Source organism: Talpa occidentalis, unplaced genomic scaffold (assembly GCF_014898055.3).
Source record: "Talpa occidentalis isolate TD23 unplaced genomic scaffold, MPIMG_talOcc4v2.1 talOcc4.11, whole genome shotgun sequence".
In the NCBI taxonomy this organism is placed as follows: Eukaryota; Metazoa; Chordata; class Mammalia; order Eulipotyphla; family Talpidae; genus Talpa; species Talpa occidentalis.
This window is the reverse complement of record NW_023601104.1, coordinates 58,535,861-58,559,398: the sequence shown is the minus strand read 5'-3', so window position 1 is coordinate 58,559,398 and position 23,538 is coordinate 58,535,861. Positions and strand designations below refer to the sequence as shown.

The 23,538-nt window shown below is 32.7% G+C and overlaps 1 protein-coding gene across 1 annotated transcript in view; it reads left to right on the top strand.

Moving 5' to 3' along the window:
* MDGA2 (MAM domain containing glycosylphosphatidylinositol anchor 2) overlaps window positions 1-23,538 on the top strand; it is a 729,529-nt gene that overhangs the window by 634,873 nt on the left and 71,118 nt on the right. Inside the window, 1 exon segment of the mRNA XM_054690202.1 lies at window positions 7,882-8,151. Coding sequence (XP_054546177.1) covers window positions 7,882-8,151 — 270 coding nt within the window.

Sequence of the window (23,538 nt, the reverse complement as noted above, 5' to 3'; positions counted from 1 at the left end):
TGAATAGGCATTATATTACTTTTTAAGAAAAAAACTTATTTTTACATTGACGTAATTACTAATTCTACATAGATGGTATTTCTTTAGCATTAAACTTTTTTAATATAAAACAGCAAAAAAAATAATTTTGAATCTGAAATAACTATTATTAATGTACAATTCTGTTTCATTGCCTAATATTAGAAAAAAAGAACAAAAATCTTTCTTTGAATACATTATTTTAGACCAATTAGGCTTCTGCCCACTTCTAAAGAGAGATAATATAGATGAATATATTTTTCTATGTGGCTTTTTAAATTAAGAGTATATGTTTAATTACAAAATCAGGTGAATAAATCCATATGGTATTTTATTTTCATTCAACATTTACTTTATGTATTTATAACATTTACTGTATGTATTTATAACAAGGCAGAGAATTTTTATTAAGTAAACTTTGGGTTGGAGGCAGTAAAGCAGTTAGGCTGATTATCTTGAACAAAGAAATGAAAAAGGGTGAAGAGTGATTTTTCCCAATGGAACCTTCCAAATAAAAATATTACATGTTGGGAACATTTGGTCACAATAAGAAGAAAGAGGAAAGTAGAGTAGGTGGAGTTAATCACTACGATATGAATGGAAAGAAAATAAATTTTGACTGAGAAAATTGAGAAGGCAGAGATAAGTTTTGATGTTTCAGATGGAAGAACACAATTGTTTATTCCTACAGGTCAATTTCTAAATAAAGGTTTAGAGACATTTTCAGACAGATAATCGGATGTGTAACAGTAATGCCACTGACCATGTAGAACATTTAATTGTATATGAATTTGTGTGTGTTTATGTGTAGTCTGAACCTCATTAAACTTTTGAACAAAAGATCAATCTGAAATTTCCCAAATTATGAACAGACTTACATTTTGGTCATTTATAAATCTTTAAGGATAATCTCAGAATTCTGTCTTAATGAATACTCAAAACAGATGCTCCAGTCAAATCAGAGATTATGATCATAACTCTTGAGCAATAGTATTGAAAGGTTAATATATTCTGTGATTGTGTCATTCTTCTATACTAAAATATATTTTACACAAATCTGTGTTCATGTATGTAAATTAAATATTATAGGTGACTTTATTTTTAGACTGTTTCGTTTCTTTGTTAGTAAAACATATGCTAATACATTTAGAGAAATTTTATCAGTACTACAACTTTTTTCCCAATCACACATACATTGTCAGCTACTTAATTGCACCAACTGCATACATTTAGCCAATGTAACTATTTAAACAAGTAAAATGTAAGCAAGACAATGAGGAGGCAACTGAGAACAGGAGCTGAGAATAGGAAATGTATATATTCAATTATACTTGACAAGTAGATTTTTAAGATTTTTTTCCTGACTCCGAGAGCATAACTTCTCAAATTTTGTTTCCTTATGTTAAAATTGAAATAATATATAGTGTGCAAGTTTTTTGCAGAGCCCAAATGACATAATAAGTTGTGAAAATGCTAGCACAATCCTATAGAACAGATTAACCCTAAAAATGTAAGCCATTTCAATTTCTATTTCTTTATACACATTTTATCTCTTCGAATTTCAATTTCCTGAAAGATGGCTATAATTACAAGATTTGAAAAAATTTGAAGAACACACACACGCACACGCACACGCACACACACACAGAGGCAGACAGAGAGGCTGTTGCATACTAAATGTAGCAGTTTAATTATTTTTATTGGACAATGGCAGGCTTTAATTTGCTGATTGAGCTCCTGGATTTTGTCATGTAAATAGTGACTTAAAAAATTTTTAAAAGCACAATTCCCCTGGATCTTATTAAAGAAAAAGAGCAAAGAACACACAATGTTTTGTGAGTCAGGCATTTGACTTGAGAAGAAATGACCCTCTAGAATGAATATATAGCAGTGTCCCCTCTAAGGGTTAAGTAATTAGCATCATATTTGCACTGAAATTCCCCAAACAGCTAGCATTCTCTTCTTTTAACTATAAGTAAACTGAAAATAGCTCTATGCATATTTATCATATGCAGTTTCACACACCCTTGAAGATTTAAAATGGGTTATATTAATTTTCTTTATATTAGTTTGAAGATTTTTTATTTAAACATCTTTTATTATTTTTTAAATTATTAGCATTGTGCTTATAATTCTGGGCTTATCAGAATCTGCTGATTGTTTTTTCAGAAAGAGGCATAGTTTTATTCATACGTGATGTTGAAAGAATTCATTAATTTCTCCTTGCTCCTCTTATTAAGAAATAAACAGTAATACACATTTTCTATAATTGGGTGTTTTCATACATTACTCTTTCCATAAAAGTTAAACATTTGTCTATTGATTTAAGCATGAGAACCATCCTCATACTTGGAACATTTGCCAAACATCTGGATGCAGTAAACATAAGAACCGAAAATGCTAATAATTTCAGAATTAATTTTGAGCACTTTTTACTTAATGACTTACTACAATCAAAATCTATAACTTTAAAGATTACACTCTTACCTTCAGACAGCTAATCTATATTCATTCTTCTTAAATGAATATATGGACAATACATAAGGTCATTTGCATCAAGTACAGTGCTATCTAGAGTACGTACCTTTGCAACCTGGCTTGAAATCTACCATTAACACTTTTTTAAACAGTATTTTTTATTGCAAGACTTTCATGTCCACAAAAACATGATTTCCATTTTTGACCTATGCAAGTTTGTGAATTCTAAATGATAATGTGAATAGGCCAACATCTATTTTAATTGACACCTTTAAATAACAAATAGGGCAAGATTTTCAAAATTCTCTTAGAAGAGAGCTAAATCATGAGATGTTAGTAATAGTTGTAATTAGAAAGAATGAAACAGGTTGTTACTAAGAGCATATTTCTGGAGTCAGTTTGTCCTGTTTGAATGCTTTTTCTCTTCAGTGGGGTGACTCTGCTTAACCTTCCTATGCCTCTATGTCTTCTGGAAAATGAGTTAATGTTATAAAAAAGATAAACTATGTGAATATATTAACAAAAATATGTAGCATATAGTAAGTGTTGAACACCAATAAATATAATTATTATTATGTTATTTACCATAATTCTTCAGTATATATGGAGGGAGACTGACAAACTTTTGAACCAGAGACATCTAATGTAAGTGTGTGTGTGTGTGTGTGCGCGCGCACATGCACGTGTGCACACACAATAATATGTCCTATATTAAGAATCATTTTGTTTAGTTTATCAAAACAAAACTCAGGCATTTATTTAATTCTCCTAACAATCCTACTTTTAGGCATTTCACATCTAAATAGACTTTTTTCTTCACACTATTTTAATTTATTTCAGTTTCTCAAAATTAAGTTTTTCATAATAAAAAATCATCCTGAATATCTCTTACACCATGAAAAAGTGATTCTATCAGAATAGTGAACTCTAACTCTTTGGACACCTGAAACTTTCATCATATTCAGTGACCTAATACTATATCATTTAATCATAACTGCTAAGATCCACTCTACTCACTGGGTATTCTAAAGAATGAAATGTTGAGCTCACTAACAGCTGGTAAACTTGAAGTGAGCGTTCCATCAAGGAAGTTTTCCACCGGATAACTGGGTTGCATTATAATGAATGTGTTCATTTTCAAATTCTCTAGCTTTTGAGGTTAAGGAACCACCCTGGTCTATGGGTACTTTAAGCAGTCTTTTAAATAGCAGTGGTGATTACTTTCATTGCTTTCCAACACAGACTACATTGACCTTTATGAAAACACACTGTTTGAAGAATTTAACCCAATACTAATGGATAACTTTATAGACCATTACTGCTGGAGTGGGCTGAATCTTTTTGATTTAGGTGAATATCACATTTATATGAACTGAGAGTCCAAAAAATCCATTATTTGCAATTATGTAATCTGTCAGATGCATTCAAAGAACTTCCTTTCTTTTAAAATACTTTGAGTTTTAAAATTAATGATGTACCATTATTTTACATCCCTTTATGTTTTTCCCAGTATAGGATTTCTCCCCTCAGGTGTGGTCACCATAGTTTTCCTACCGCTGAAGCACACACAGTGCTCCACCATAGTTCATCATGCTCTCCTCGCCCCATATTCTCCCTCCTCCCTGCATTCAAAGATTTTTCACAGAAAATCATTTATAGAAAAAGTGAATATGTAATTTATGATATTTTCTTCTGAGGCACAATTAATTACATTTATGACTTTTCCCACCAAAAAAGGAAATTCATAAGAAGAAAGATTAGCAGTTGTTAACTTTTTAGTTTTTGTTAGAAAAATACAATTGTGGCTTGAGAATAAATATGTTTTTGCTTAACTGATTTGCATTTTATTCTAGTACCATTCATGTGTGCTCTGTTTCAGCATTTCATTCTAATAGCACTATTTCTGATCTTGTAATTACTCCATATTTCTTTGCTTCTGAATTATTAAATTCCAACAAAATTCTACTTAAAGACTGTGACTTCCTTACACTGTGATTCTCAGTGAACTTACTTTCCACATTTTCTATTTAACCTAGTATTTCAGTTCATTAACTATCATCTATTCCTTTTCATCTGAATTCATTTTCTTCCAAAATCAGCTTGGATCCCATGATATTTTGTGTAGATTCTGTTACCTCAGCTGAGCTGTCGCCTTGTTCTCTTGCCTCACTTTACTGTCTCTCCACTCATATCAAACTGCTTAATTTTAAAGACTGAAAGGCATCTGTGCCAGTTACCTGTTGCATAACAAACCACTCCAGTATTTAGGTGCTCAAAATAGTCAAATTTTATTTATATTTAATTAACTATCTAATCTCTAGTGAGTCAAGATTTTGATCAGAGCTTTCCTGGGCTATTCTCCATTTGGATTGTGGTACTATTTGGACCACTTGGTGGTACTTTGCAGGTAGTTGGTCTGAGCTGGAAGGTTCAAGATGACTTTACATGCCTGCATCGTTGGTGGAAAAAACTGGAAGGCTAATGTAACCCTGCCCTCTCCTTTCTAAATAATTTCAGCGTCTCTAGGTTCTCTTTATTAGGCTAGTAGAACTCTTTTTTTAAGTTACCAATACCTTGTGATTTATTTATTTTTTACTTTATATATATTTTATATCATTTTTCCTTTTTGTACAATATATGCTTTCTCCTCTCAGGTGTTGTCCCCATAAAATCCCACCTCCAATCTACCTATGTACCATCACCATAGTTCCTTGTGCTCTTCCCTTCTCTTTCCCTCTCCCTCCCCTGAAGAATGTCTGATTTATAGTTACCTGTTAATTTTGTTTTTTAATTTACTATAATTAGTTCTTTTCTGATCCCTTATTTGGTCCCTCTACATTCTTCCTGTAAGTGAAACCATCTGATATTTTTCTTTTTCTTTCTGGCTTTTTTCATTGAGCATAATTACTTCCAGCTCCATCCATGTTGCCTCAGATGGCATTAGTTTATCTTTTTGATTGCTGAGTCATATTCCATTGTGTATATATACCGCATTACATGGATCAAGGCTCCTAGAATATTTCGAGACAGAAGAAATGAAACTCGCAGTCTCTTGTGGCCTAGGCTTAGAAATTGGCTTAGCACCACTTTTGCGTATTCTAGAGGTCAAAGCAATTTCAGATCCCATTGAAATCTAACAGAGTAAATGAATTAAGTCTTGATGGGAGAAATACTGAAAATATTGTGAACATTTTTACTCTTACTCATTTATTTACTCATTCATTTATGCAGTCAATTATTTAATCAATTGTGATTTTGCACTAAGTATAGTGTTAGGCACAATGGATACATGACATGAACAGTGAACTGAGAGTTTTAATTCCCTTCATCATGGTGCTTACACAAACAAAATATGCACAAGTGGTCGTGTTATGCAGGGAGTGACTACAAAGCTAATTTAAAACTATAATAGTAGGAAAGATACTTTATTAACTGGTAGTCAAAGGTAAGCTTTCTGAAGAAGTAAAATCTTAAATATGAGGATTAGCCAGACATTTTAGGAAGAAAAAACAAAGCCAAGGTTTAGAGTTCAGAAGGACTTGTCATACAGGAACAGAAAGAGAAACCTACATTTTCTGAAACATAATGATCAAGCTGAAAATGTTGAGAATGTGGCCAAGTCCAAATTTGCAAGTCTGGTTAACAAACATGGAAGTCAATAAAGTGTGTGATTAACAGACACACAGATTTGACAAGTTGACCATACCCCAAAGTACTCCTCCATTTCTCCACCTCTTTGTCATTGACACCATTATCCCCCTTGATGCCTAGATATTACTTGTATTCCAGGGGCATTGCTTTAGTTCAGGCCTTCACCAATGTCATTTTATCTGTAATAGACTCTTCCTTTTGCAGTGCATATTCTTGCTGTCACTGTACTTTTTTCTAAAAGGTTGGTTTAATCATAGATGGCCTGCTTTTAATTAAAAAAAAAAAAAACAGTGCCAACAGGATACCATCCAAACTCCATAAACATGATATTCAAGGATCCCTGATTAGTGTCTGCCTTTCTTTCCATCTTTATTTTCTTTTAAGCTCTCATGTATCTTCTGTGTATTAACTATCCAATTTTTAAGAGCTGGGGTGCAGGCCAGAGATGGGGGGTGATGAGAGGATTCACCAGAGATAGAGTGAATTTTCAACCATAGAGTTTTTGTTGTATATCTGTTTCATAGTTATTTCCTTCTGTGTTAGACCATAAACTACACATAGCCTGAATTTTTTTTCTCATCCTTTTTTTTTTTAATTCTTAGCACTTATTAGGACAGACTTATAATGGAATTAGAGAATAAAACTTGAATTATTACAAAAGTTTGAAAGATGGAAGATGGGTCAATCAATAGATTGACAATGAGAAGGGAAAGTTATAGCATAAAACATAGACAGAATAACATGTAAACAATATCTGATGGCACATTTGGTGACACAGTCCTAACACTTTTTAGCATATTGGAAGGAATGAAGGACTACTAGGGAAAATTTTACAGTTTTTGTGCTGCAGAATTCAAGAGGGTGCCATGCATATCTAGTCTAGTACAGTCCTGCATGGTTGCAGGCAGTTTCCTTGATAGAAAAAAACATATTGCCAGTGTCCAGGAGTGATTGCTTTGGGTTTTATGATCATGGGACTCATTTATACAAAAAAAAAAAAGACTTGATTTTACCTACTCTAAATAATGAAAGGACTGTATGTATACCACCTTTTGGTATTCTTCCCATTAAAACCAAAAAGGTTAGGTACCTAATGTAGCAAGTTTTAATTACATGAAAAAAAATCACAATTTAGTCAGATAAATGAGCTGTTGCAGTGGATTGAAAACCATCTCTGCCTGTGGTACCATTTGCAAAGTTTGTTTAAGGTTTACACATGAATATTATGACTCTCAGCCAAATAAGATCAACCACATAATTTAGAAAATCAATTTATATTCTTGTGTTACCTATTTAATTAAATAATGGATGCTGAGAAAGACTAAGCCTCACATGGGAATATTAGAATTCAGAGGCATGAAACTCTAGCTTTATCTGCATCAGCATCTCATACTAGTTTGGAGAGTTTGCCTTTCACACCCACAGCATCATTTGCTTGCTCAAAGTATAAACCAAACACAATCTAGAGCTTTTTTTCTGTTAAACATTTAGAAAGGAAAAAATAAATGCTGCTAGTTTCACCTGTAAATGCTTTTTAAAATCAGTGAGTCTTGTTAACAGCTCACACCCAGGAAATCACTTTTCCAGTCTAAGCTGAAATTCCTGGGCCTGAAAATCTTCTCCATCCACCTCTTATATTCCTTCCCTGTTGCTGGATGTTTTTAAATATCTCCTCACAATAAAAATCGCAAGCCGCTTATTTATTTTTTTTTTTTTAACATTTCTTTTCCACAGATCCCCCTGCTGTGGAACCAGCTTTCCTGGAAATTCGTCAAGGGCAAGACCGCAGTGTCACAATGAGCTGCCGCGTGCTGCGAGCATACCCTATAAGGGTGCTGACCTATGAGTGGCGCTTGGGCAACAAGTTATTACGGACTGGTCAATTTGACTCTCAAGAGTACACAGAGTACCCCGTGAAGAGTCTTTCCAACGAAAACTATGGGGTTTATAATTGTAGCATCATAAATGAAGCTGGAGCCGGGCGATGCAGCTTTCTTGTTACAGGTAAGATTGCACATTTTTTACTCATTCTATACATTTGCTATATACCTATTTACAAAATATTTTTCTTTAAATATTTTTCTATCTTATATACATACATTGTAGGCTAAGGGATCTTCAACTTCTGTCAAAAAGAATGAGCGCATTTTGCAGATCCATGGAGCTTAGTATGAACATCTTAGAGTTTTTAATCCAGTCAATTTCAAGGCAAGTCTATTTTAGTAAGATTGTTTATGTGCCTATAAAAGTAGACAGAAGTTTATGTCAATTCAATAGATTCGATGATGAGGTTATTTTGAGTCTTTCAGTAATAATGAGACAAATCATAACTAGCTTGATTTAGATCAATTTGCAAATATTAATATGCATCTTTTGCAAGTCTAAAATGCCTTTTGAATTGACCCCTCTTTCAATTTTCTTAAAAGCAGAAAGAGAGCTTTTTTTTCTTTTTTTCTTATTTATTTATTACCTTAATGATTGATGAATCTCCATTTTGCCTTGGCTCACCATAGATTCACAGATATTCAAAGAGAAAGCAATAAAGTGCATCTGGCATATAATGAATTAAAAAGAAGTATCAATATTTTTTATGTCATTTTCTTTTGATGCATAGGAGGACATATTGTTATTTATTAAATCATGGGTACTTATTTCAAGTACTTTAACAATCTCTATATAAAAAACAAATCTGTATTAATTCAGAGCTTGAATTTAGGCATATATTAAAAGTATATACACCTTGTTATATTTGTCTTGTTGTAGGTAAAGTTAATTGTAATAGCTGGAGTGTTTATGCTAGTAGTAGACCCAATTGGACATTATATATTATTTGAAAAGCAATCATAAAATTTTCATTAAAATATTTCAGATTTAATTAAATTTGTCCATTGGCAATATAAATTCATATTAATAAGCTCTTACAAGCAAACTCTCTAAATATGAATTGCCTTGAGAAACTTTTGCTTCCTGTAATATAATATTAGCTAGATTAACTATAATTGACTAATCAAAGAATATGAGGATGCCCTCTCTGCTGGCTCCTGCCATGGCTTGGTTTCACAATGCTCTTATTAAAATCAGTTGAACTTAAAGCTTTTCCACTTGGATTCTTAAAGGAAACCGTTGCAACAAAATCAAAATCTCTACAACAGTATATTTACATGGTGATCTAACTGCTCATTTTTATCCCTAGAAATATTTACAAGGGAAATAGAGTGTAATCTATTATTCTATGGGAAACTTAAAAGACCATGATATGCATTCATTTTTGTTTATTATTGTCCCAAATATATAATATTACTGTCCCAAAGCAATAAGAATTCTTCAAAGGCAATTCTTTTTCACATATTGGACAAATGGAAATCATTCTTTTATTTATCCACTAAAAAACAAAACAAACTCCATGAAAGGAGGTACATCATTTATTTATATAAACCCTCTTGACCTTATACACATTTTAATTTTCTCTGGTGATACTGTTTTCTAACATTAGGCTAGTTTAGACTACACTGCCTCTGCAAGGTTTTCATTTGTTCCCTATTATGTAGTTCAAATCCTTTTGTTTTTTAACTAGAAAACAAGCTGTGACCAGAAGAAACACTAGTTTCATTTTCCCATTCCAGATTCATGTGGTGCAGTAAGTAGGTTTTGATTGCTACAGAAAGGAGTAAATCTGTTATGGGTTGCCCCACAGAAAAAGAAGAGATATCGTTAGCATAACTTGATTCCAGTGTGCAACTTTTCAATCTTCAGGTCAACCATGTTGTTTTAAGATTTCCATAAACACTTTAAGTTTTGAAGAAGAGAAAATGATATAATTGAATTCCAAATGCAATATAATCCAGGAAAATCGGTAAAGAAATTGATCATTCCATAGAATCAGATGTCTGAAAGAAACTGAAAGAACATTTATGTCTTCTACTAAAATATAGCATAATTAGTAATCACTGTGAATTTCCCACAACTCAAAATACTTTGAAGATAAACAGAATATTTTCATCCACAAAAAAGATCATTGAAGATGATTCTGTTTTTTCCTGAGACCCAAAATAACTAGGAAAATTTTAACATATTTATGGTTGCACCTATTTTACCAAATTGAAAATTATTTTTCTATTCACTTTGAATGTGATAGTCACCTGAGATTAGAGTTGATCTCACTGAACAACAGAATGTGCAGAACATCAGGCCTCAATTCTGTGGTAATACTAGCTCCCAGGAAAGCTAAAAATCCAGACACTTTTGCTGTTTGTTTCATTTATGTTGTGTGTGTGTGTGTGTGTGTGAGTGTGTGTGTGTGAGTGTGCGTCTGTGTGTGTGTGTGTGTGAGAGAGAGAGATATGTGGGAGTATTGGGGTGAGAGTGAGGTTGTTTATTGAGGAATCAGAGAGTGCAAGCTCTCATGTAATAATATATACATACATACTTATTATACTGGGTTTTATGTAGAGAACATGAGAGATAATTAGAAATGAAAGTCCATACTCTCTGTGTAGTCCAGTAAAGGTAAAAATCCCTTATAACTTCCAAACTATATATCCACAATGACATATAGTGAGACTTGTAAAATAAGTGCTTGTAAAATATTTAAGAATTTGATCAGTAGAGATAAATTTTTAAGTTGTTTTAAATGAAAAGATAAAGACTGTTTTTTTTTGACTATATAAAAATTTTAATTGAATAACTATAAATTGTCACTGAGTATTAAAGCGTTATGTGTATTATCTCTCTACTGATTGAATTTTTGCAATTAGAAAAATATTTAAAAATTATTTACTGTGTATCTTTAAGTGTAAGACACCAAATTAGATTTCAGAATTAAAACAATAAATTATCTCTCCTCTATTTACCTATCATATCAGTTTCTTGTAAGTTTTATATTTGCATAGTACATTGAAATTATCTTTTAATTTTTCTCCCTATTGTCTTATATTCTCTTATTTAAGGTATTATAGTAACCTTTTATCGATAACTGATAACAGTTTTCTTTCCTTTCTACCTATTTTCCCTACTGTTGGGCTATATTTTACTAGAAAATGTGTCCTATTCTTAGGTGAAAATGTTTATGCTCACTGTGGCTTATAGATGATATATAAATTCATTGTCACAAGTTTTTCAAATTATTGTTTAACATCCCTCAGAAAAGATATATCATCTTCCTCTCATTTCTACCAATTTCTCCAAACTATAGTTAGATTAGAATACTCTGCCTCCCACAAATCATTACACATTTTTAGAACTAAGGCCATTGTTCACATGTTACTTTAGTCTAAAATACTGTCCTTTGTGTGTTCCTGCACTGGAATTATCATCACCTTTGTGTATGCCTTTATCAGGGTAATGTTGACCTTTACTTCTCAGTCAAACAGAGAAGTGCAGTCTGTAATGATATATTATTTTATGATTCACAAATTAATTATATGTGGTAACATTTGCCAACTTTCGGAATGCATCAGCCAAACTCAAAGTAACCATGATTCCATGATTTGATCAAGATAGAAACTGATTTCACTCTGGTTAAGGCCTTTATCATTTCAGAAACTGAGATCATGGCTTTGTTCCACACAGTCCTTAAAGATTAAGGCTTCTTCTATCGTACTGTTCAACCATCATCAAAAGAAAATACATCTCATAGCTCTAATGGCTACTTTAGCTCCAGCCATTATGTCTACATTTCAGCATATTCATTCTTTTTAAGGCTACCTCCCAGTAGGTTTAAATAGTCTTACTCCTTGCATCTTATTAGAAACAAATTAATCATATTGCTCTATCTGCAATAAAATTTGTGGCATAGATTTTATTCTAGGAAAATGAAGCCATACTTTCTTATATGTAGTTTAAATTGCCCTTATTGAAAATATTGCTGTGAAATTAAATTGAAATTGTCAAGGAAAACGCTAGAATCTTGGTTTTTATCTCTGTAATGCTTACCATCATTACTAATAGCCAGACCCACTTTTCTAAAGTTGTAGACATTAGGGAACTTAGAATAATTTACAAATGACAAGAATAGTTTTAGTGATAGACTAAAGAGATTTTATTCATAAGCAAAGTACTTTACTTATACAAAGGATAAAGGAATATCTTTACTTATCTATCTTTGAATTCTAGGACTACCACATTAGTTACTTATTGCTAAATAACCAATTATTACAAATCTAGCATCTTAAAACAGTACATATTGATTATTTCACAATTTCTGGATATCAGGAATCTAGGCATGACTTAGCTGAATCTCCATTCTGGGTAGGCTGTAATTAGTGTTGACTGGAATGTGATCTTATCTAGAGGTTCAACTTTAGATAAGAAGTTGCATCACTTCCAAGCTTATTCAGGTTATTGGAAGAATTAATTTCATATGGTTGTATGATCCAGGACCCTGGCATTTTGCTGCTTATTGACTAGAGGCAGCTTTCTTATTCTTCAAAAATATCTGCAGGTCCTAAAAACCACCTGCAATTTCTTGTCATGTGGGTTTTCCTAACATGGCAGTTTATTCCATCAAACTAACAAGAAGAACTCTCTAGCTCTAGTCTGTCAAGAAACAATTTTATACAACATAATTACTGAAGTACAGTTTCTTCCCACACATAGCAGGAGAGAATTACCACAAATACTTTAAAACCAGAGAAAGGAATCATCATCAGCAGTCACCTCAGTCTCTGTCTTCCACAAGACAAACATTTCCTGCCACTATGAATATGTTTTAAAACACACATGTGATGGAGACTGCTTTATCTACAGCAATATTTGAAGATATCCTTCACTGTGTTATCCCTTTCATCAAAATGGCAAATACAATTATACAGTTGAGAGATTTTTAAGAAATAAATACATGTTATTACTCAGTGAGTGTAAAGAAATTCAGAATGACTGAGAGCTGTATTATTGCCTTAGATAGGGTAGTGGGAGTCTCTACTATTGCTTATTTCTGAAGAATAAAGAGGGAAAAAAATAATCAAATCAGGTTTGATTCCAAATTAGAATTTTATTCTTATCTTCTATTCTCAGATTAAATTTTATATTGATCAGAAAGAAAATATGCTCTGTTCTCTCACAAAGCATAAGTTTGTGCTACTCAGATCCTTGTTTCTTTCTAATGTCTAAATGAACAATATACAATTGTGGAAAAATTACTGAAATCTACCAAAAGTAAGAGAGTCTTAACTTATTTTGAAAATGGACTGATGAAAAAATAATACAAAATAGAATAAGTAATAAAAATCAGTAAAATTTCCTCTGAGAAATTTAAAAGACAAGAAATATCACTGTTAATCAAATATTTTTCAGGTCAGGATGCTCTTAATTTAGTAGTATTTTATTTATGGTGATAACAAACTAGTAAATCCCAGGTTATGGATTTCAGTTATATTAAATATAGAGCACAATATTTATAATATAGTCTAAAAACTTTTAATGCATAACATTCTACCCTAGACATTTTCATCTCAAACGATCCTACTAGATGTGTAGAAGAGCTGGCATAACCCTCCTTTGACCAAAAAGCTAGCAGAAGCTCATGAATCAAGAGATAAAATGTGCATCATCTTACTGTAAATTCAAACTCTTTTTGACACCCTCCAATGACTCTTTAATTAGTGGTGCTAGAGAGGTTTTTGAATAATTAAACTAGATAAAATGTAAGCAAGTCCATGCTGAGCCTGAAAAAGTAGAAATAAAAATGTAATATTAATTAAAGAGGTTAACACTACCGTTTCACAAAAATTTTACCAAAATATTTACCTTAATATTCTATCTAATTTATAAAACACTTCAGACTCTTTTCCACTAGCAAACATTTGTTGAATAATCCATTTTCTATATTGTACTTAAAGCCAAGTGTCAATTAAAGTGTTCACTGTAGTCATAGAAGCATCTTTAAATTCTCTGCATTAATCATTTTCTTCATTATAAATTCATGTAATTCCTGCAATGGAACAATCAGAATAGTAAATCAAAAGGCTATCAAAACTCTGTTACTGGACTCTTAACACTAAAACATTATGATGGAAAAGATCAATTTAACATAGATTTTAGGCATTTATATTTCATTAACTACAAATAGGTAAAAATGCAGACAAATTAAGAAAATCATGATTTCATGTGATATAGCAATTTATGAATTACATACCTGTGTGTTCTAGAACACTAAAAAGTGAAAGATCAAGTGTAAATTTTTTTCAGGGTCTAAAAATACAATCTATGAAAATTAAATCTAGTTCAATTAAAGTAGATTTGAAAGAGTTGAACATCAAAATCAGGAAACTCTTCCCTAGAGCAGAGAGAAGGAAGCTTAACTGATAGTTGACTACAGAGAATAAAGGAAATTAGTGTGTCCACATCTTGGAATCAGGAAAATAAGAAGTTAAAAGTCTAGATAGAACCAAAAGCAGGATACAAGACTCAAACAAAGTTTGACTTGTACTGTGGACTAAAAAATGTATCATTTAAAAATTCACATTGGACCCTCTTCCCTCCATGTACAATGTGATAATATTTGGAGAGGGGAACTTTAGGAGATGATTAGGTTGAGATAAGGTTATGAAGGTGGAGTCCTCCCTTACTTTAGTACCCTAATAAGAAACAACACTAGAGACCTGCCTCTATTGTTCTTTCGTGCCAGTAAGATGTGGTCATCTGCAAATCAGGAAGAAAACTGTCACCAAAACTGCCCATCTTGGCACCCTGATCTTGAATTTCCATTCTCTAGAAATGTAAGAAAGTAGATTGCTGTTTTATTAAGTCTCCCAGGTTATTGTATTTTCTTTTTTTTTTTTAAAGATTTATTTATTTAGTTATTTATTTAGTTATTTATTTATGCAAGCACTGGGTACAATCAGAAGCGTGGGAGGGTGAGAAAATTCACCAGAGCCAGAGCAGGGAACAGAACAGGCAGACTGATAATAAACTGCTGAGGAGAGCAGTGAGCAAGACAGGTGAGGTCTGCGCAAAATGTAGGAACACCGCCAGTGGCTGGGGATCCAATCGCTGCTGCAGAGGCTGCGGGCAGCTTCGCAGCCCAGCACTCAATCACTGTGCCACCAGGGGAGGCCCTTGTATTTTCTTACGTGAGCGCAAGCAGACAGTAGAGCCTGACACAATAATAAATGCAATACCACGTGAGACGTTATAGTATCAAATTAGAGCAAAGAGCGAAAAATACAAGCTTTCCTGGTCCAGATGAGTTTGTTTGGTACTTATCTGTACTGACTATACAGAGAAGATATACTATTGGAGGCTACCATCTGGGCTTTGGGGGTGAAAGGAAAAGTGATAGTAATGTTCATTTAATGCTAAAGGAAGCTAGAATTTTCAGCTAAGCAAAGTAGGATATTTCTCATCCAAATCCCAAATATCCTGGTGATAATCAGAATAGATTATTTTATCTTTACAATAAGAGTCATTCTTTTTTTATTGAAGACCTTTTCTACATATTCCTTAAGAAAGACTAATACCAAGTCATGAAAAGATTCATGAGGATGCAGAATTTGGAATATGAGTTTCACTAAACTTGGAAGAGCTTAAGAAAACACCCTAGTTTATCCATAGGGCTCACTCTAAAAATTGCAGAAGGCTAGCATATCAAGTGTAAGGTAATTTGCAGTAACTGAATTACCTAATAGAAGTTTGAGACACTACAGGGGACTATCAACACTGTCTAGAGGAAGATGTATAGTCAATTATCTATACATTTTTACTAATCATATTCATAAAATAATAATAATTACCTCATGTACAAAGAAAATAGGAAAATGCTACCTTAGTCACAAATAATAGTTGTCCATTAAAAATGGATAGGCAGCGCAGATGTTGATATAGCAAAAAGTAGTTATAAATATTTCCAAAGTATTAAAGTAAATATATTCAAAGATTTAATAATAAAAGCAGCATTTATGAGAAAATTGATAGAAAATATTCATAGAGGAGAGCCTCTTAAAAAGAACCAAATACAAATTGTATAAGTAAAATTGTATACTCACTGCAATAGAAAATCACATGGATGGACTTAACAGCATATCAGAAAAAATAGAAGGGTCGATAAAAGTGAAGAAATATTGAAAAAGCTGATACAATTTAATAGATAGAAGAAAAGATAGAAGATTAAAAAGAAAGCCCCAATGACCAAGGGGGTGGTATAAAATGATCTAAAATAAGTATGATTGAAGTTCTAGGAGAAAATAAGAATGTGGGGGAAGAAAATTTCAAAGCAACCAGATATTTTGTTGATGTGCATGACAATTGCCTTCTTATTAGACAGAAAATAAATTAGAAGACAATGGAAAGTATCTTTAAATCTTTAAAAATCTTTGAAATACTGTCAATTCATAATTTCATATCCACTGAAAATATACTTTATAGTTAAGGTCAAATAAATATAATTTTCTGAAAAATGAAAGCTAGAGAATAAGTAGTTAGTAAAATTGTACCACAAAATATGACAAAGGATAATCTTTGTATCTAAGGAAAAGCATAACAATGTAAACCAGTATCTATGCAAAACAGACACAGCATCTTTTCTATAAAAGAATTGAACAATCTTTTCTTCTAGGAGTTTTATGGTTTCAGAATTTATGTTCAAATATTTAATCCAGTGTGTGTTATTTTTTGTGTAAGGTGAAAGATAAGGATCCAATTTCATTCTTTTTGGATATGGATATCTAGTTTTCTCAGCAACATTTATTGAAGACACTGTCCTTCCCCCTTTGTATTCTTAACAGCCTTGACAGAAATGATTTTATTTCTGGACTTTTGTCACATACAGATGAATACACAAATATGAACACTAAGAAACATTTGGAGTTGGTGGGCATGTGTGTTACTTGGATTGTGGTGATGGTTATACAGAGTATTCTTGCAAACTGTATGTATTAATTTTGTGCAATTTTTGCATACTAATTAGATCTCAGTAACTGGAAAAATGAAATGAAGACGTTAAGATCCAGTAAATAAGTGCATAAAATGAAAGACTAAACATTTTTCTCATGATTTTCTTCTAGCAGTTATATAGACAATGGTCTGAATATTACAGTTTTTGGATCAGCCAACTGTTTTTATAAATAAAGGTTAATTGCAGCATACATTTCATTTGTTTCTGTATTGTTTATGTTTTTTTATGCTACATCAAAAGATGTCAGTAGTTCTAACAGCAACCATATGCCTCATAAATCTAAAATACTTAGTATGTAGCCCTTTAAGAAAAAGTCTGCCACTCCTTAGTTTGTAACAAAAATAATATAAACTAAGGTTTGCTACATATTTAGAATTAAAATATTACAGTAACACAAGTGATGGAATTTAATTATATTGTAAATCTATAACATTTGTGAGGTGAGAAGTGAGTAGAGACCTCAGAAAAGCACAGTGTGATTATACTACATTAAGTGATACTGTATTCATTCTGATAGAACCAATTAAGGTTGCATAATTTTAGCCAAAAGAAATGCCTAAAATGTATTTTAAGTGGTGCATCAATGCAACTAAAATACATGTGAATGTTCTTAAAATATTGCATGAAAAAAGCAAAAGATAAATCAAAGGGAAAGAGAAAGTAAAGAGCATGATGATAGATTTTAACTGAATATACGTTAATAAGAACATTAAATGTCAATGACTTTAGTTAGGAATAGAAACACTCTAGTTAGGAATAGAAATCATGCGATTGGATTTTTGTTTTAAAAGGCAAGATATCTACATGATACACACTGCTATCTAGAAGAAACAAACTACATATAGAGACACAAGCAGAAAAAAGACGGACCAATGCCTAACATGCAACGCCAGACATAATAGCTAATGTGGTTCTATTGTGATCAGATAAAATAAACCTCAAGTCAATAATAATTGTTGGAGTTTAAGAGGAAAATTTAATAATAAAGAAGAATTTATTAAGAATTTATGGGAAGACAGTGATTTTAAATGTGTGCATCAAATGGAGTTTCAAAATTCATGCATGAAAGTGTGTCAAAAAATATATGATTTCATAATGATAGCTGACAAGGGAAGGGAGGGGATCCTATACTTCCAAAATACAAACGATGTAAGCCAACATTCTTCAATAAAATAATTTTTAAAAAGAGACTGACAATACAAAATAGTGGTGAGTATATGGAGCAACAACTATCACACTGTTGGGGGGATGTAAAATGGAATTACTTTTTTTAAAAATAGCTTTTCAATCTCTCATAAAACTAAACATGCATTATCAAGTGATTGGGCATTTCCACTCCAGATGATTACCCCATAGAAATAAAGGCATGTGTCTATACAAAAACTGATGCCCAAACTTTAATTTCAGCTTTATTTGTAACTAGCCTCTAACTAGAAACAACATAGATATCCATTAACGGGTTGATTAAGCAACTTGTGATCTATTGATGAAATGAGATTTTACTACATCATAAGATTGGAAAGAACTACTGACACACAAAGTACAATGTGTGGCTGCGCTTAAAAAGCAATATAAACAAAAAGAACCATACACATAAACTATTTATATGAGTTTCCTAAATAGGCAAAACTAATATTTACTAACACAAATTAGATTCTTGTTTGGTTGGAGCTGAGGGTGGGATGTACTGACTTAATACCAAGGGGCAAAAGGTAACTTTCTGTAGTGCTGGAACTTTCCTATTGCTTGAGCAGTGTGATGATTACATAGCAATGAATGTATATTTCTAAATTCTTAAAAATTTTCACTTAACATACATGCATTTCATTGTGTATAAAATATACCACATTAAAGTATTTCCAAATAAATGGATGATATTTTCCAACTAAGGTAGAGTTGGGAATAGGAAGGGTTTCATAATATGCATGGATTAGATTTATATAAACTTATGTACATTTTTTCTAGTTTATACTTTTAGTATACTCAATAACTTTATTAATCTTAAAATAATTAGTCATTCCCCATTAATCATTTATTTTTCTTCCACTAATCTCCAAAGTGTGTTCCTTCAGATGGAAACACTAATGTGATTGTTCTTCGGTGTGTTTTCTCTTCCTGTGAGAACCATTACCATCATTTCTCAATTATAGTCCTTGCTTTAAGAGACAGTGACTGTTACATTAAGAATTTAGCATGAGCTAATATGTTGATAACAAAAGCCCCACATACAAGTTAAATCAGAAAGATATGAATCACATGTTGGAGAATTGCCATTTTATAAGTCACTGCTAAGTGGAATAAAGGTGGGGGAGAGATATTAATATAACAAGCTAGGCCATACTTGCAAAATTAATTCTGATAGCTTCCCTGTGTCCTTTTAGGTAGATGTTAGATCCACTTTTAGAGTATAAGAAATTGTCTGAAATCTCAGATAGTTTTCCCTGGGAGAAAATAAACTTCATGATACTTAGTGACATCGGATAAATGAAACAAAAAAACCCAAATGTGAGAATATACACAGATGTTTATGAATCTTATGTTTAGTATTTCTGTTCTTTTCTAAAGGATCTGTTTGGTACTTTGCACAGTTGGGTTTTGCAGTCGATTCTGAGTGGTAATAAAACCAATCTGTGAAAGAATCAAAGGACTTTTTAATTCAGTGAAATCAAAGTCATCTCTAATTGTCTGCTTAAGCAACTGGCCTCTCTGTCCATCACCCTGAAGGAATGATTAATGGATGAGAGTAGGGAGAACTTGTTCCAAAAGTGTATCAGACACCAGACTTCAGGTGGTTAGGAGCGAGATCCCACAGATAATTGCTTACAACCTGACCCATCACCTTTCTCAAGGGAAGATCTTGTGACGAGACTCTACATTGAGAAAGTCAGTGAGGTGTTCTTTATATAAATACTTTTCAGCATTCCGAGAACATCACCAAAGTCTTATATTTTGATATTACTTAAAGAATCTTTCTCTCATCATTTAATGAACTTTGTCTATTTCTAAAGAACAAATCAAAATGACAGTTACTAGGAGCTCAGAATAAAACTTAAGTCAGAAACCTTTTTTGCAGGCAGATCCAGACCCTTGCTTCTTAGCAATGTGATAAGAACAGTTATTTGTGCACTAATCTTTTCCTTGCACTAGGAGTCATAATCACAAATCTTTTGGTTATTCTCAGAGGGTCACAGTGATTCAGTTTCAATAACTATTTTCCTTTTATTCATATCTAAATCTACTTTATTAATTCAAGTTACATGTTTTGGAGAAAATAAATGTTCCTAGAAGATAGGCAGCATACCTTCTGGGCTCCTCTCCAACTCACTTGAACACCTCTTGCTCCCTGCCTAAATGATATTGCACACATTCTTATTCAGCAAAGGACCACCCACATGTGCAGCAGTAGCACTTGCCAAGAAGTTAATGTGGTTTATAAGTACACCATTGAACATTCTGTTCTCAGCCTGAGATCCACTAGGTCACTTCATCCCATCTGCTCTCCCTCCGTGCACATAGCCCAGCCAATGGTCCTTTAAATGATCACAAGGCTTTTAGATACTTTGAAACTGTTAAGTTTTTAGGGACTGTGTAGCTTTAAGAAAGACAGCAGCTTAGTGGACATTCATTCTTCCTGAATTAAATATTTAGTAAAATACTTGCAGCTCTCATTCTAGAGATTAGTCAATACTTATCTTTATAAATTCATGACTTGATAATGCTTTCATGTAATGATAGAGTATAACTAAACTGGTTAAGTCCTAAGGATAAATGTGTAGATTAAATTTGTATATACATACTGGGCAAAGTCAGTAAGTAGGGGTCATTTTTAGATTCATGGAAATAGCACCCTATTAGAAATTCTACCAGCCTGCCAGTGACTGTGTCGGAATTAGGAAAATAGTGTCCCTTTCTTTTTTTTTTTTTTAAGATTTATTTATTCATACATACAAGAGCTGGGGTACAGGCCAGAAATGCAGGGGGTGAGAGGATTCACCAGAGACAGAGTGGGGAGCAGAACAGGCAGACTGATTGAAACATACTACTGAGGGGAGCAGCGGGTGAGACAGGAGAGGTCTGCTGCGCCATGTGTGTTGCTCCCTGGCTGGCCGGGGATCGAACTCATGCTGCAGAGGCTGTGGATTGCTTCCTAGTGTGGTGCTTAACCCCTTGTGCCACCAGGGAGGCAGGAGTGTCCCTTTCTTTCAGCAGATGTAACTTCTCTGCCGGCACAGGTAGTGGTAAGAAAAGTAGTGGATATCACTTACCATATCCCATTCAGTGAGGCATACCTTGTCATGAGTAACCATGTCTAAAGAAATTGGAAGTTGGAATAAAAAGGGCTTTGGACTTGTGTGGTATCAGAATGCAGCTTTGTGACTCAACTGTTGCTCAAAGTAGGTCAAATTGTATAAAATCTTTAATTTTTACATTCATCTTTGGTAAAAGGAAAATAACAGGAAAAATCTCATTCTGCAGGGGGTTGTGAATATTAAAAGCATATTGTCTGCAAGTTCATTATTATGGTACCTGAAAAATAGCAACAAATGTGCCTTAAAAGTCTTATTTTTGTCTGGGAGAGCTCCAGCACCTGTTCTTCCTCATGTCTAATAAGAACTTTTTAATTCCTTAAATCAATCTTTCTATTTATGCTTTAGAAATTCCAATTAGAACATTTTCTGTGACCAAGTAGAACACTGGTTTACAAAGACATGACTAGAAAGAATCCAGTGGATATCTTTTCATAAGAATTTGAGAATTTATTCATCAACACAGACACATTTGTAGTATATGACAGGAAGAGAAAAATTCTTCACTATCTGATACTACAAAGTCAAACAAAATAAATTGAACAGGCAGACTGTTTGCTAATATTACATTGGGATTTTTCCCTTGTGTGATACACACTTTAAAATGTGGTACATTGTTGTTGTTTTTTTCCTACATACTCTTTCAGTAATATAATTCAGATTCCCCATTTTTTCCCCCATCAGTGCACCAATACACACAGACTGCCATTCACATTAAAGACAAGATAGTTTTAAAAAATCTAGAGATAGAAAAATCAGTTCCTGATGAGGAAGGGAAGGCCCAGAAGAAAAGATCAATCAAGGGAAAGGCATGCTGTATGCTCTCTGCTTATCCCTTTGATAGAACCTGGAATAAAGGAAGGGCAAGGAAACAGGAAGTGACTGACTTTAGGAAATTACAAATGAAAAGTCCTTTGAGAATTTCCAGTAAGATAAAGGGAAAAGTCTTAGAAGCTTTTAAAGGTACAGGTTCTTTTGAATAAGTAGAGATTTTGGTTGTTCTATTTATTGGCTCCTTAGTAAATACTCTTGCACTATTAAAGGGAATTCAGATAGTATTTCTGTTTCTTTTGTGGACCATGTAAGAATTTAGCAACTGAGTTTCTAAATAAATGGCTGCTAAATACTTACATGACTTGATTCTCCAGCAGTATTTCTTAGATATATTGTGAGATGTGGACATTGACTTATCATAGCACAATGATGCGCTCATTCTACAAAATGGGGGATATGTAACAAGATTGTGCTCGATACAAAATAAGAGATTATGTTTATCCAAGGAATTGAATTTAACTCCCATGTATATTTAATCATTTCTTGTTTCTGATTCTGCTTCTCTCTTGTGAAATTTAAGGATGTCTATGGGATTTCTTCTGCAATCTCATTTCTGTCTCTGTCCCCCAAGCAACCACATGCGTACAAATTATGGAGTTGTCTCAATACCAGACATGTTTGTGGTACATGAAAGAAGCGGCATAACTTTTGAAGGGATAACCTATAGATCTTTATAAAAGCAAAAAAAAAAAAAATCGCAAGATCACTGTGGAGCTATCATCATGACATAGCCAAACTTAGCATGCCAGATGGCTATTCTGACCTATCTGTGCTTATCTCCCACTGATAAGAGCATGGTAATGACAGTTGACTTGTACCAGGTATTAATGATTTTTTAAATACAAAATGAAGCAAAATAGTTTTGAGTTTTTCTGTCATGGGAAATATTTTCTGAAATATTTTAAAAGTAGGCATCTCTAATAATTTAATGTTCTACATTCCAGAAATAATATACATTATAGAGATCAGACCTCCCAGTTTAAAGGCCAGCTTTTTTGTATATTTAGGTGAATAGTGTAACCTTTCTAACTGCTCACAAAATACTCATTTTTGACCTTTTGAGGGATGACCTACAGACTAGAGAAAGAGAACAGTCTTCATTCATTCAGAAATTATGTCGCTCTTACTAAGTTTCAAGATTCGCAATCCAAGTCAAGTAATACCCCTTTACATTTTTGCCCCTTCTAAACTCTGTGAAGATGAAAATAAGTCAACATTTGTGAAGGTATTTAATAAATTGTAAAATCATATATGAATCTGAAATAATATTTTTATTCCTCAATATTTTTCTTGCTCTATAAGTCCAGGATTATAGAAATAGATTATAATAGAATAACTTTTAAACATCAACCCCAGACATAT